Source organism: Lithobates pipiens, unplaced genomic scaffold, assembly GCF_037356315.1.
Source record: "Lithobates pipiens isolate NorthernLeopardFrog02 unplaced genomic scaffold, aLitPip1_a1.2 Scaffold_23, whole genome shotgun sequence".
In the NCBI taxonomy this organism is placed as follows: Eukaryota; Metazoa; Chordata; class Amphibia; order Anura; family Ranidae; genus Lithobates; species Lithobates pipiens.
The window spans coordinates 286553550-286569615 of NW_027507785.1; the positions used below are offsets into that span (position 1 = coordinate 286553550).

The following is a 16066-nucleotide window of genomic DNA, read 5'->3' on the forward strand; positions in this document are numbered from 1 at the left end:
ATCGCCAGCTCTGTCAGCTTCCCCCTACTCTGGGTGCCTCTTTAGCAAGCTGGAGTCCTAATAAGGCGCTCATATGTGCAGTCCCACTGGTGCTGTGTGAGTCCATAGACATACACAGCACCAGTAAGCCATGCCTGCAGCTTCCTCCTCAAAGAAGTTTGACTGACAGCAGCAGGAGCCTATGGCTTCTCTGTCCTCAGTTTTTCCTGTAAAGGCATGAAGTGAGGGGAGCAGTGCTGGTAAGCCTGCTTTAACTATTTTACCTGTGATTTTGCTAAGGGACCTAAAATTCTTGCTCTGCTTATGGCATTTAAGGACATGTTTTGAACAAGTTTATTTAATGCAAATATTTCCCGACATCTCCCTTTAAAAAAAAAAATCAAAACATTAAATGTGAGTTTTCACAGACATAAAATTCCATTAAAATAAGTCATTACAGATTAAAGGCTAATTACATGGGTGTCCACATGCCTCCCCATGTCACTCTTAGAATAATTACAGGATGCCATCTTCCACCTACAGTCGCCCGTTACATATCAGCAGAGCTTTCGATCTGGCTGTCATCAGAGAGGAGCATTTCTGTTTGACACAAAGCATAGGTTCAGCAAAAAGTGTCCATTAAAGAATCCATAGCGACTGAACGCCTCGGACAGTCTCCTGCTGAGTGCTTACAAAAATATAATTTTGCTACAATTACCCTGTCAAGCAGTTAGTAATCAGAATCTACGGTCGCCATGTGTTATGTTTTCCTGAGAACAACAGTAGCCCGAATGTCTCCCTGCAGCACGTCGCGTTCCCGCATTGCCGCTGGCGGCACATTTTGTACATATGCGCAGCTCTGGCATAAATACAGGTTATGGTTTTACAATTTCACTTGGTAAAATCAGTGATTATTATATGTGTGCGCAAAAGAACCCAACACAAATACAAGCAGCAGGAAAGAAAGATTACAGAAAGAGCATATTAGCATCTCAGCAATTATACGCAAAGTCTGGAGAGGCTGTACTTGAAAAGAAATGAAGAATATAAGAAAATCAGGATATAACATCAGGTTACATTATATATGCAATATATACCTTTTTATTTGTACACTTGTATGTATTCATTTGGAATTAGGGTAAAAGTTGCCTAGTGTTTTGTTTTCATCACTGTAAACTATAGCAATAATATCACTGCTGCTCCACTGAGCTTGAATAAAAAATTTCATTTTTCTCCTATTTTATTTGAAAAGATCTTATCAGGTCAGTAAACAAATGCAAATGGAACTCCCTCCTATACTAACACCTCCAGCAGGCAATGTCTTCAATCTCCACTCTGTTCCAGCATTGCAGCCTCTGTCAATGTCTTCAGCATTCAACACTTGTCGGATGGTTGTGTCCTACTTGGGCATGCTATCCCACATAGAAGAGAAATATATTTCCAATATATTTAGAAAAAAATATATATGTGATATATTTACATTATATATATATTTTCTTTTCAGATATATTGGAAATATATTTTTCTTCCATGTGGGATGGGTCAATCCTCCAACCCCTGCCTTGCTACTGTTTGAAGATTGAAACCATGAAATCACGATGTTGCTGGAAAGACTAAGAAAAAGGGGATAAAAAAGGGTTAAAAGCCTGCATTTATCCTACTCTCCTGGTAAAATCAAACACATAAATAAATAAATGAAAACATATAGATAAAAAAAAAAAAAAGCTGCAACCTAAAAGGTCTGAACCCCTACCATAAGCATAGTGTCACGTACCTTACAGCGGAGTCGGAATTGACGAGGACGGCCTCTTGCACAGTCCCAGTCCTAGCACCTCTGGAGGTGGAGACAGGAATTGCTAGGGCAGCGGGCAGGTGCCTGTAGGCAAGTAAATAGCAGGTCAGGAACAAGCAGGAGTTGGCAACGGGCTGGCAGCTCGACTTGTGGTCGGGGACAGGCAGAGGTCGGAAACAGGCTAGGTAGCAAAGTACAAAATCAGAAGACAGAGTGAGAAGACCAAGCCGGGGTCGGTGCAGGTAAACAGAGGCAGTCAAGGTTGCAGGGGTAATCCAAGAGAGTAGTCAGGGAGAGCCGGGTGTTCAGGATCAGGAGAAGTCAAACAAGGTAACAGCAGGAACACAGGAACAAGCTGAGACAATCAAGCACTGAAACTAAGTGGCTCCTCATTTAAATATGGCGCATGCACCATGACTCGTTGGTGTGCGCGCATGCACAAGCATACCAGTGCAAAGCATGTGCCTAGTGCGCATATCAGTTCTGATGGATGCGCCAATGTGCATATCTGTTCCAATGGATGCGCCGCTTCGCATATCTGTTCCAATGGATGCGCTGATGCGCATATCTATTCTGATGGATGTGCATATCTATTCCAATGGATGCACCAATGTGCGTATCTGTTCAGGTGGATGCGCCAATGCGCGTACTGGATCCGGGACTCGCTTATTCTCCCTTGCGACTTGGTGCTCGCGTGTTCGCATTGGAGGGATGAAGGTTGGTGATTAGTGCACGGGAGCAGGCGTTTGCTGCGGAGGTTCCCTGACACATAGATAATTAAAAGAAACAGGGGCGCTAATCTATAAGAATATTCAAAGTGAAAAAGTGCGGGAAAGTTTACTCTTAAAAAAATAAATAGAGCTAAAGTGCATAACTTTGTACAAATTGGCCAGCAGGAGAAACATGGCAGTATGTAAGTAGTTTGGTATGTCAGGGAGTCAGGAGTCCTTAAAGAGGAAGTTCAACTTTTGGGTGGAACTCCGCTTTAAGGCCACAATGTAAAAGGGAGAGGTGAGGCAAGTTTTATCCTGAAATAAACATTAGAGTGTGTTATATCAGAGACAATAGCCACATTTTTTACATGCCTCCATAGATATCGATCTGTCTAGACAGTTTGATCACCCATTCATTCAGCAAAATCCACAGACAGCGAAACGCTTTAATAAGATACAGGAGTTGAATATATTTCAATTCATGTTTGGGCAGGGTGGTTGTACAGAAGATCACCTGACCGGCTTCTGCTCAACTGCACTGTTGAAAAATTTCTACTTGATCAGTGGCGCCGGCTATAGCCAGCTGAGCTGATCAGTCTCCCCTCTGTTAGAATACAATAGTTCAGTGTGGAGAATTCCCCCATCCACATTGAGTTTGTGGATCGCAAAATCAAGTCTTTTTTTTTGTTCAACCTGCTGGCTGAATTTAATAAACTTACTAAAGCACACTACAGAAGATGTTTTTCCAGTTTCATAAAATGTAAAAGGACAATGATCTTCCCAGTCTAGTGTCTATCTATCACTAAACAGGAGGGGAAAACAGAAGAGTTACCCTAATTCTAAATAAACAAGTTGCTATGACAAAAATTTACCATTAGATATCAGCATAGATAAGAACATGATATGAACAATAATAAGAATGCAATACAAACTGTTAGCAGACAAAGACATTACAAGTGGGACACAACACACCCCACCTAAAATCTTTAGATTTCACCATTTAACATTACATATGTGCATGAAAAATTACTTGTCCATTGGACCTGTAAGAGAGAAAGAAAAACATGCAATATAACTGTAGCATACATTCATAAAACAATAAAGTCTCAGATGAATCTTGAAACCCACTCTCAAGTCAGTGAGACCACAGAATGTCAATGTCCTGGGCTTGATATTCTGGAACAGTCCATGAAACATCAAGTTACTCCTTCAAGGGCAACAGAGCTTGCAAGAATCTGTAGATTGTAGAAGGGTAGTCTCTTTAGTTGGTTGAACCTATTGTCTGGTCCAGCTTGCAAAGATAGGGATGTACTTTCAAGATGACTAAAGTGCTTCTAATGCCGTGTACACACGACCAGACTTTCTGGCAGACTAGGTCCGACAGTCTACCCAATGGACTTTCGGCGGACTTCCAACGGACTTTCTTAACGAACGGACTTGGCCACACACAATCACACCAAAGTCCAATGGATTGGACCATGATGACGTATGACCTGACTAGAATAAGGAAGTTCACAGCCAGTAGCTAATAGCTGCCGTAGCGTCGGTTTTCGTCCATCGGACTAGCATACAGACGAACAGATTTTTCAACCGGACTCGAGTCCGTCTGAAAATGTTGAAACATGTTCTAAATCTAAAGTCCGTCTGGTTTTTCAACCTCAAAGGTCCGATGAAGCCCACACATCGAACTGTCTGCCGGATTTGTTCCATCGGACCTTTGCTGTCGAAAAGTCTGCCCGCGTGTACACGGGAGTAGGCCTTTTTTTGCCTGTTGGAGTGTACCATATTTGAACATCACTTCTTACTAGGACAAGGAGTGCCAGTAACAATAAGCCTAACAGTCATTTGGGCATGAGCATCACCGTTAAAACCCATGATACTATATTATGATCTTGCACACTTGGGATGTATATCCCCAACAAAAGTATGACGCTGTCATCATTGACAAGTTGTGGAATATCACACGTCTTCTGATGTAGGTATTTCCTCTCTGTCATTAAGTACATGAATGCACTCAATGCAAGGAACCAATCAATGGGACTTTTCCGGTATATAAACTCAATTTTTGTTGAGAAAAATGTAATCTCCTCCTTGGTGATCAATGTACATGGTAAGGATTTTAACAAACTTTGTTGCAAATTCCTACCTGTTTCTGCTCTGAAATAAAAGCTGTTTTGCTTTGGGATACCGATTCTTAATGGGAGTGACTAATTAATTTTAATCAGCTGGTGCACTTTCAAGGTTATGATGAAATGAAAATGAATCAGGTGAAAAGTTACAGTATTAGCATCCATTTAGAAGTGTTTAACCCTTTGGGGGTATCTCACCAAAAATTTAAAAAGAGGGGGGGTACTAATGTGCAAACCAACAGAGTGATGAAATCTAATGCCGTGTACACATGACCGGACTTTCTGGCAGACTAGGTCTGACAGTCCTCCCGACTGACTTTTGATGAACTTCCGACGGTCTTCCCTACAAACTTTCCGAACAAACGGACTTTGATACACACAATCACACCAAAGTCCGACGGATCCGACTGTGATGACGTACGACCGGACTAGAATAAGGAAGTTCATAGCCAGTAGCCAATAGCTGCACTAATGGCGGTTTTTGTCCATCGGACTAGCATATAGACGAACAGATTTTTCGACCGGACTCGAGTCCGTCGGAAAGATTTGAAACATGTTCTAAATCTAAAGTCTGTCTGATTTTTCGACAGCAAAGGTCTGATGAAGCCCACACACAATCGTATTGTCCGACGGATTAGTTTCATCGGACCTTTGCTGTCGAAAAGTCCGGTCGTGTGCACACAGCATATACGGGAGCACAGTGGTGTAGTGGTTAGCACTTTCACCTAGCAGCAATAGGGTCGCTGGTTCAAATCCTGACCACGACCCCATCTGCCTGGAGTTTGCATGTTCTCCCTGTTCCTGCGTGGGTTTCCTCCAGGTACTCCGGTTTCCTCCCACACTCCAAAGACATGCTGCTAGGTTAATTAGACCTTGTCTAAAAACAAAAAATTGGCCTTAATATGTGTATGTGTATGTCAATGTTGTATGTGTTTATAAGCATGTCAGGACCTTATGGGGTAAAGGACCACGCAAAGACACAGATGGCAAGAAAGCGCCCTGAAGCGATTCAGTTCGCATAGGTAGCGCTATACAAGTCACTCACTTCACCTAATGCTAGTAGCTGCCAATATAAGTTAGTAATCACACTAAGCCCTTGTACACATGGTCGGAGATTCCGATGGAATGTGTCCGATCGGAGCATTTTGTCAGATATTCCGACTGTGTGTGGTCTGCATCGGACTGTTTCCGTCGGACCAAATTTTCCAACTTGCCGGAAATATTTTCCGGCAAAATGCTCCAATCGGACATACTCCGATCATGTGTAGAGAATTCCGATCGGACAAAGTGCCACGCATGCTCAGATCAAATTCCTACATCAGAGCTATTGGCTACTAGCCTGAACGTAGTCCCATCCTAACGAAATTATGTCATCACGTTCTGAAAGATCGGATTTTCCGACAACTTTGTCCGACCGTGTGTATGCAACAGTTTCGGACAAGATCTGTCGGACAAAATCCGACGGATTTGGTTGTCGGAATCTCCGACCGTGTGTACAAGGGCTTATACATATATAATAAATAGCAAGTAATGTGGCACTTACTAAAAATACCTAGAGACCACACAGATAGCTAACAAAGATGATGAATGACTGATCCTTTAACATCAATAAGAGCAATTAGTAAAACCTAAGTAAATGTGAAACTAACATTGGTGAAACATAAATTCCAACAAATAAAATATTATCCAGTGTTCAATAGTATTCAATAACTATGGTACTTCAAGTATAATCCAATCGCATGGGTAAATCCCAAATGACTTAGTGTGCAACAAAAAATTAAAGTGCACATGTTATGTAAAAACAATCAACACATGACATATATACTCATAAAAATCCAAATGAACATGTGCCAAAAAAGAAATTAATTATTAAAATGACAGAGCTGCAGTTTGAAAAGGAAAGGTAATTTTAAAAAAACATTAAATTACAACATGGCTTGTGTAACAATTGTAAATGCTATATTATTATTTTTTTTATTTGCTATATTGTTTTCTATGAAAGTTTCTTTACCCTTTAAGGGAGGGAGAGCCAATGCAGATTTTATTCTGAAATAGAAATTAGAGTATAATATTTCAGAGTCAATAGCCATGGATGGTGTACAGTTTCTGGATGATATAAAAGGATCTTCTTTAGGCTGCAATGTGAAAGGGAGAGATGAGGGAGATTTGATCCTGCCTCGTCTCTCCCTCTTACATTGTGGCCTAATTATTGTCCAGCCAACAATGTGTTTCTGTTTCTTTCATCCCCCAAATCCTGAAGTTCTTGTAAAGGTTTTTCAACATTAAAGAGCCCATTTACACAAAATGCCTACAGCTGAGTAACCCCAAGTGTTATTGAGGACAACATTGTCCTCAGATATCTCACTCCACCCATGTACAACATCCAGGTTTTGGGAGAGCTAAAACATCCCTCTGGAAGTCTGTCTCTTCTGCTCCTCCTCACCATATGTGCCCCAACTTTCTGCCTTCTGCCTGTTCCTCACAAAGATAGAGGCAGTAAGCAATAGAGCCTGCTGATTATGGGACAGCAGAAAATCTTCCATTCCTCCTGCTGCTGCCTCTAGTACTTAGTCTATGACACCACACAGTACGTGTTTCAAGAGGAACACAAGAGGGATTTGCTAATGCCATCCTCATTGTGGCTGACTGTTCTGGGCACCTCCTCAAAAGGTGACAAGATGCACATTCTAAATCATGAGCCACTAACATGGTGAAAAGAACCCCAGCTCCCCAGAGATGGCGGTTGGGTCTTGGAGACTCATGAGGCAGTTCAAGACTATACTTGAACATACTCAGTGTGGCTCCTTGCTTACCCTCTTCCCAGCCCGATGTTGCATTGCATATTGTAAGCATCTGAAACCCTTCTCCATATCATTAGTAGCCATAGATGTTTCATCAGATACAGCTTGTATTAAGGAAGAGGGGGAGGAGGTGGAAAGTGAGGAACAAGGAGGAGGAGCAGTGTGGACTTTATGCTGCCGGCTAGTGTCACTGAGGTACTGTTATGAGTAATTTTTTGTATGCCAGCCACTCTTGGGAAGGTTCACCAATGTTCCAAGTTATCTCTATTTGTGGATAATGGCTCTCCCAGTGGTTCACTGGAGTTCTAAAGCCTAAGAAATGGCTTTGAAACTCTTCCTATGCCAATATATGTACATTACTTTGTTTCTAATCTGTTACTGAATTTTTTTATGTTGTGACATGATGTGTGGTTTTGGTGATCTGTTAGCGTTCTTCACTTTGTCAGACAGCTTCTATTTATGTGATTTCTTGATTCAACAGGTCTGGCAGTAATCAGGCCTGGGGGTGGAAAGTGAAATTTAACTCAGCTTTCCAAAAATTTGTGGTTAATCAGTTCATTCATGATTCAGCATGGGAGGGGGCAATTACTTATTCACATAAGGCAGGTTTGAACAGCTTTCTTCCCTTAATAAATAAAATAATAATTTAAAAACTGCATCTTGGATTTACTCGGGTTATCTTTGTGTAATATTAAAATTTGTTTAATGATCTAAATCATTTAAGTGTGAGAAATATGCAAAAAAAAATAAAAAATCAGGAAGGGGGCAAATACTTTTTCACAACACTTTATGTTATAAAAGACCCAAACTGCAGAGCTCTGTGAAGCCCTGTCTCTCCTTCACTTTTCCAATCATTGTCAGGTATGGCAATGGGAGGGGGGGGGGGGGGGGCTAAATAGGTGGTGCTTTGGTGCACAATACTTTCCTCGAAAAAGGCCACAAGCAAGAAATGAATAAATAGTTGAAATATATAATCCCCCAAAAATAAACGCTAAAAAAAACTTTATCCAATTGCAAACATGTGGGTTTACTTCAATCCCATGTTTGACCTGAACCTAATACCTATTTGAGGAGATGTGAGCTGAAGAGGTTAGAATAAAACCTTTTTTGCTGCAGAGTTGCAGGGGAGTTCCTTTTGCATTTGTTTAGGGACCCAGCAGAGCTTCTTTTTATATATATATATATATATCAAATAAAAGGCACACCAAATCATTAATATCTGCTCCTGTTCCAGAACAATTAACAGTCTAATCCTCCAATCACATACAAAAATGCACACATTCTAGCAGGGCCACCGAAAAGGGGGTACAGCCAGCCTCCCTGTACCAGACCCAGGCCCCTTCAGCTCAACAGGTAGGCGCGGGCACCTGCTAAGAAGGAGGACCAGCTGTACTGCCTTACCGCTTGAACCAATCCTTCTGTGGCTCAGCGCAGCCAGCATCTTCTCTTCTTCCTCCCACCAGCTGTGCTGCAGGGGGAGCCACAGGAGGATCGGTTAAAATGTTCCATGCTCCTTCCCCCTGCTGTCCAGGTCCCCCTGTGTGTGGATCCCCCTGCAGTGCAGCTGGCTTGCCTCCTATCCTTTCCGCTGGCCTACTGCGGCGCACACATGGGGATTGTTTCAGGTTAGAAAGCGGAGGGGGGGGGGGACTTAACACATCATCATTTATGGCCCCTTACAGAATGAACACAGTTAGCGAATGGTACCAATCACTCTTGTGTTCATTCATAACTGAAGCATAATAAACTTTTTTTACTTTGCTTCAGCTTGTGAATGAACAGGAAGCCTCAAAAAGCTTCCTATTCATTCACCTCCAGTGCTGCTGAGGCTGCAGAGAAAGGGATTGGGGAATCTGTGTCCTCGGTCCCTTTCTCTGTCTAAAAAGTGAGACATCAGGGGTCTGACGTCTCACCCCCGCCCCCCTCAAACAGAGCAGTTAAAAATATGTAAAAAATAAAAAAGATTATAGACTTCTAAAATAAAAAGTTTACAAAATAGAGCAATTGGCCTTTCAGAGAGCATTTCACATGCTACAAGGAGTTGTATCTCCTTCCCAACACCTGCTTTAACCCTGGCCCTGCACATTATGGCATACTTGCACATTATGGTAATAACTCACCCATCGGTGGGTGGTAAAGTTCTGCTTTCATCTGCATGCAATTACTGCAGGTAGAGAGGGCCAGGAAATTAGTATTCTTAAAGGAGGTTAGCAGTTTCAGTTCCTTAAATATCCTGAAATATCTTGCAGCAGTCTCTTTACTTCGGTATCAACAGCAATCCTATGGGCTGATACAATGTTAGTTCCGCTACCAATTGAGCTGACAAAATGGCTGCCTGCACCGTGGTTGTATGACAGATTCTGTTCAAAGTAAAAAAACTGCAATATGGTTATTTTCACTATCTAGCACACAGCTGCTTGCTCCTTACGGAGTGTTTTCTGCTTGCTTCAGCAGAGAGAAGCCACCAGCTGCTACCGGAATAAGTCAGAACAGCGCTAGAGGCACGGGGAAAACTCGCAAGACTTCGACAAGCAGCAGGGAGCATGCTAAATCTACATAGACCCAGGATCCGCAGCTCACCCGGACTACAGAGGGAAAAAAAAGTTCCATTACTTTTACATGTTGTTTTTAAGTGGGTTTCTTTTTCATTGTCAGCATTTAAAAAAAAATAAAAAAAATATATGCATATAAGTTCTTGCTTTGTGTCACTTTCCAAAAAAAATCAAGGTTCTTTGCTATTTCATGAAATTTTCTTGCAATTACAGGGTCAGAATCTGGACTATGCAGTAGCTGGTGGTTCTTCAGGGTCCTAGAGGCTTCCTCTGCATCGCCTTTAGTGCTCTTGTGAAGGTGCGCAAAATTACAATTTACTAACGGGTAAAGAGCATAATGCCCTGTACACACGGTCGGACGTTCCGACGACAAAATCAGACAGATTTTTTCAGACGAATTTTGGCCCAAACTTGTCTTGCATACACACGGTCGCACAAAGTTGTTGGAAAATCCGATCGCTCAGCACGATGTGGCGTTAACCACATACGACAGGACTATGAAGAGGGCAGTAGCCAATAGCTTTCGTTTCGTAATTTATTCTGAGCATGCATGGCACTTTGTGTGTCAGAATTGTATACACACGATCGTAATTTAAACGATCGGATTTTGTTGTCGGAAAAATTTTGATCTAGATCCCAAACTTTGTGTGTGTCGGAAATTCCGACGGAAAAAAGTCAGATGGAGCCCACACACGATCGGAATTTCCGACAACATAGTCTGATGATCACACATTTTCCGTCAGGAAAGTCCGACCGTGTGTACAGGGCATAACTGTTTCAACTGGTGAACAAAGTGACATTCTAAAAATGTATTGAGTAGTTTAATCCCAAAGAACAGCGGTCCCCAACCTTTTGGCACCAGGGACAGGTTTCACAGCAGCCCATTGGGGGGGGTTATTCACAGTCTGTCCTCAACCCTCCTTTACAGTGCAAGCCCCCCCTTTATATCAGTGTCCTCAGTTCCACTTCACCTCACAGCTCCCCTTTACATTACAGTGCCCCTTTACAGTACTGTCCCCTTTACATTAGAGTGCCCCTTTACAGTACAGTCCACTTCACATTAATGTAACAGGGACTACTCTGTAAAGGGAGTACTGTAATGTAAAGGTGGGATGTAATGTAAAGGAGACACTGTAATATAAAGGGGACTGCACTGTAAAGGGGCCCTGGAATGATTCCAGTATCCCTTTACGGAGCAGTGTCCTTTATATTACAGTGCCCCTAGCAATCACAGCCTCCTCCATCACAGTGCCCCTGCAGTCTGCCCATCACAGTGTCCCTGCAATCCTGTGACAAAAATATTAGAACTTCAAAAAAATTGCAAACCTTACTAAATACGTTTGACTACTTTCCAAAAAAGGGGTCATTTGGGGGTATTTGTACTGTTCTGTCATTTTAGGGCCTCAAGAAATGAGATAGGCCATCAGTACATCAGGCTTAATCAATTTCTATGAAGCACCCTCTACCAATAGGTAGGTGCTAGTAATAGTTTTTTATTGGGAACTGTCAGCACAGGCAAATTTAGGCAGGCCTATGCTGCAAGCTAGGCCTGTCTGTTTTGATCCAGGGGCTGGGAGTGGTCAGAGTAGCAGTGGGTGTGGCCACCTGTGCTCTAGTTCTGAGGCGCCTCCCCTTTTTCCAGGGAGAATATTCTGGAAGAGGGGCTGAACCTAGAACTGGAGTAGCAGGCAGCTTGTGTGGGAGCCCTGACCAATCCCCAATTGGTATTAGCAGGGGGAGGGCCTCCTATATAAGCTGAGGTAACATGCCACTGGGGGAGTTGTCGGCTGAGTGAAGTAAGGAATGGAATACTAGGCAGCAGCAGGAGGGCACCACCATCTGGGGGGGTGTTCACCAATCGCAGGAGGAGGCCCAGGGAGGGCTGTGAGGGAACTTTGCCTCTACACGGTCATTAGTAATGTCTTCATTCTTCACACGTTGAATGATGAGGAGTCCTGGATCAGAGAAGAGACTGTGGGGATCTGTGTCAAATCGATGTAGCCTGAGGGCACAGGATTTGCTAGTTGGGCTGGCTGGGAACAGTAGTCCACCATCCAAAGAAATGCTTTTAACTACCAGGCCTCCGGGAAGAGGTACTGCAGGCCTCAGGTCTATTAGCGGCGAGCAACCAGAACCTGTTTAGGGGCTTATTCAGAGTGGGTCCTTAATACTCAAATGAAGAAGATGTGACATTACTTTACTTCAGTAATCATAAATTTGCACAGGAGGAAAAAGTTTGTGCAGGAGGAGATGATGATGTCTTCACCCTTCACACAGTGATGGATGGGGAAATCTTAGAAGGAATATTGTGCTGGAGTTGGGCAGAGAAGGAGCAACAGTCAGCATGGAGATGCAGAAGGAGATTTATACTCAGAATAAATGCACATCCAATCTTCTGGCTCTAACTATGTGCTGTTGTGCTTAAATCTTAAAATATGATGGCAATTATATATTCTATGAGCATCCCATATACCAGTGGCGGCTGGTGACGTTTTAGGATGGTGTAGCGCCAAACCCTGTCCCTTCCCAGTTGGCCCCTCCCATTTATCATAAACCACACCCCTTATAGAATTCACCCACTCTGTCCCCTGTATTCCACTTTCTTCCACTCATAGTGTCAGGAGTATACAGCTCAGCATCACAGGAGAGAGTATATAGCTCAGCCTCACAGATCATGCTATATAGCATGTCTCACAAAGCCTGGTATATAGCATTTCTCACAAAGCCTGGCATATAGCATTTCTCACAAAGCCTGACATATAACATTTCTCACAATCCTGCGCAATTACTACCCCCCATCTGCACAATTACCCCATCTGCACAATTACCACCCCCCATCTGCACAATTAACCCTGTCTGCACAATTACCACCCCACCATCTGCACAATTACCTGGGGAGGTACAGTAATTGTGCAGACGGGGGGTCTGCACAATTAATATCCCCTGTCTGCACAATTATCCCGCCGTCTGCACAATCCCCCCCCCCCCACAATCTGCACAATTACCACCCCCATCGGCACAATTACCGCCCCCCCCTCACAATTACTGCATCACTGGACCCCTTTACATTACGCAGCACCCTGCATCACTGGACCCCTTTACATTACTCAGCACCCCTCAGCACAGATGGACCCCCCTTCAGCACAGACCCCCCCTTCAGCACAAATGGACCCCCCTTTCAGCACACACACCCCCCTATTCAGCACAGACCCCCCCATTCAGCACATACCCCCCCCCCCATTTAGCACAGACCCTCTCCGGTCCCTGCCAATCATAGCCACTACTATAGACATGCCGACGAATCCCAGTAGAGTGGGAGTGTGTGCAGGTGCACAGCTTGCGCCCTGCACACGCCCTAAACACGGGCAAATCAGCTTCCCAGCCTGCAATCAGCTAACCCACAATGCTACCCCCCTATTTTGAAGCCTATTAGAACCTATGGCTCTAATCAGGTACTTCAAAAAACAACCCTGTCGCTGTAATTCATGCGCCCGGCGTCCTGAAAAGGGCCAGACGCCTGAATAGGGGGTGCCCACGGCGGCCGTGGATTGATTTAGGCGATGCATGAATCTATCCATGATACATAATAAAATGCTTTTGGAGTAAAAACCTATCTAAAGATAATTTTCTATTTAAGATACATTAATAATTTAGTTTATTCAGCATGAAATGGAGCTTAGTTAAGTCACATGAGGCTGTATGTTGTATGTTCCTCAATATTTACATTTTTGGTAAACGCATTCCATGAATCCAAGCTCCTTAAATAACAAACATCTTATACTTAGCTCCGCTGTGCACAGACTTCGTTTTGCACAGAGTGGCCCCGATCCTACTGTTCTGGGGTCCCACGGCGACTGTCTTGGCTCATCCCCGCAATAGATAACCCCCCTTGGGAAGCTCTCTCCCAATGGGGTTACCTTACAGGTGCTCTCTCGTCTCATACACTGTGCGTCCATAGACACAGAGTGTATGTCTTGGTCCCGCCCCCCCAGTGGCTGTGTCATTTGGATTTGATTGACAGCAGCACGAGCCAATGGCTGCGCTGATATCAATCTATCCAATGAAGAGCCGAGAAGACTGGGCTGAGAAGCCAGCGCGTTCTCGATGCAGGACTTTTTAAGGGTGCTCAGGTAAGTAAACTGGGGGGCTGGGGTGCCTGTAACCATCAGATGTTTTTTCACCTTAAAGCATAGGATGCATTAAGGTGAAAAAAACTGAAGGTTTACAACCCCTTTAATTGAAATAAAAAAATTTGAGTAGTTCTCTAACTATGTGTGATTAACCTATTAAAGCGGAGTTCCACTCAAAAGTGCAACTTCCGCTTTAAGCACTCCTCACCCCCTTACATTTTTTTTGGGGGGGGGGGGTGTGTACCTTCTTCCTCGCCCTAGGCAGCCCCTCCCTGCCATCGATATTCTGGGACACATCACAGGTCCCAGAAGATTGCCTGGCAAATAGCAGAGTACATTGTGACTCACACATGAGCAATGTACGCCCGGCTGTGAAGCCAAAAGGTAAGGACAGGTAAGTGTCTGTTTATTAAAAGTCAGCAGCTATACCTTTTGTAGCTGCTGACTTTTAATAAACTAAAAAAAACGGGTGGAACTCCGCTTTAACCTAAAATTGGTTCTGATATCGCTGTTTTACTAACCTGACAGCTTATTATTCCAAATAACAAACCTTCATTTTGTTTGCAAATAAAGATTCTACCTATCAGCGAGAATGAGTCCTTACATTTAAAGAGCACCTGTCATTTCAGGTCCATCATGGCAGCACCTGTTAGCGGGCATCCACTCACCTGCTGCCACCATGTCCCTCCCCTTGTTGTGTCACTGCCACATCACCAGCCGTCCCATTAAACTGAATGAGACTGTTGGTCAGTCAACAGCGGGCCAGAGGAGGAGCCGCCGCGGGACAGAGATGACAGTTGCTCTTTAAAAAAATGATGATTTAAATTGAGTTGATTTAACCACTTGCCGACCGCCGCACGACGATATACGTCGGCAGAATGGCACGGGCAGGCATATGGGCGTATATATAAGTCCCTGCCTGCCCGCGGGTGGGGGGCCCGATCGGGCCCCCCCCCGGTGCCTGCGGCGGTCGGCATTCCTTCGAGAGCGATCCGGGATGAGGGGGCGGCCATTCATTCATGGCCACCCCCTCGCGATCGCTCTCGACGAATGGAAATCCCCGGTGACATCACTTCCTCTCCTGTAATGTAAACACAGGAGAGGAAGTGATGTATTCTCTCCTCCGTGTCGGTATTTTTCGTTCCGACACGGAGGAGAGCGGATCGGTGAGTTGCACCAACACTCTACACACACAGTAGAACATGCCAGGCACACTCACACCCTCCCTTTACCCCCCGATCACCCCCCCAATTACCCCTGCCCCCCAGTCACAGTGACACCAATGTCATTTTTTTTTTTTTTTTTTTGCATTGGTGTCATTTGTGACTGTAATAACTGTTAGGGCAGTTAGAGTTAGCCCCCTTTAGTTCTAATGTGCCCCCCTAACCCCCCCCAATAAAGGTTTAACCCCGTGATCACCCCCCGTCGCCAGTGTCACTAAGGCTGGGTTCACATTGCAGCGGTTTATGAGAACGAATGTGATTCGCACCGCACTGCAGTGCAAATCACATCCGATCTCTGTGCGATTCGAGTTCAGCCATTCGCCGCACCCGCCGCACCCGCCACACCCGCCGCACCCGCCGCAAATTCGCACGGGACCCTTTTTTTGGTCTGCAGCAGAATCGGATCGCATGGGTGTTCACACCATGCGATCCGAGTTTGCAGATCGCACTGCGATATGCGAACTGATCTGGGGTGTCAGTAACATTTCACTGACACTCCCAGCAGTTCGCATAGGGCAGTGTGAACTGCCGCCGGGAGGCATGCGATGCGGGAACCCGCCGCGGATTCGCGGCGTTTCCGCATCGCTCCAGTGTGAACCCAGCCTAATAAGCGATCATTTTTCTGATCGCCGTATTAGTGTCACAGGTGACGCTAGTTAGGCAGGTAGGTATTTAGGTTCGCCGCAGCTTTTTATAGCGCCAGGGACCCCCATATACTACCGCATAAAGCCCCCTGATTGCCCCCTA

The 16066-nt window shown here is 44.4% G+C and overlaps 1 protein-coding gene across 3 annotated transcripts in view; it reads left to right on the forward strand.

Moving 5' to 3' along the window:
- Window positions 1-10105, forward strand: part of AGBL4 (AGBL carboxypeptidase 4) — a 2901779-nt gene extending 2891674 nt beyond the window's left edge. For 2 of the 3 annotated variants that reach the window (XM_077450277.1, XM_077450279.1), the window contains exon 13: window positions 9866-10105. In XM_077450277.1, coding sequence (XP_077306403.1) covers window positions 9866-9974 — 109 coding nt within the window. In that variant the 3' untranslated portion in view covers window positions 9975-10105. The remainder of the gene's footprint in view (window positions 1-9865) is intronic. The other variant, XM_077450278.1, reaches the window with a different exon arrangement.
- The last annotated feature ends 5961 nt before the right edge of the window (window positions 10106-16066 follow it).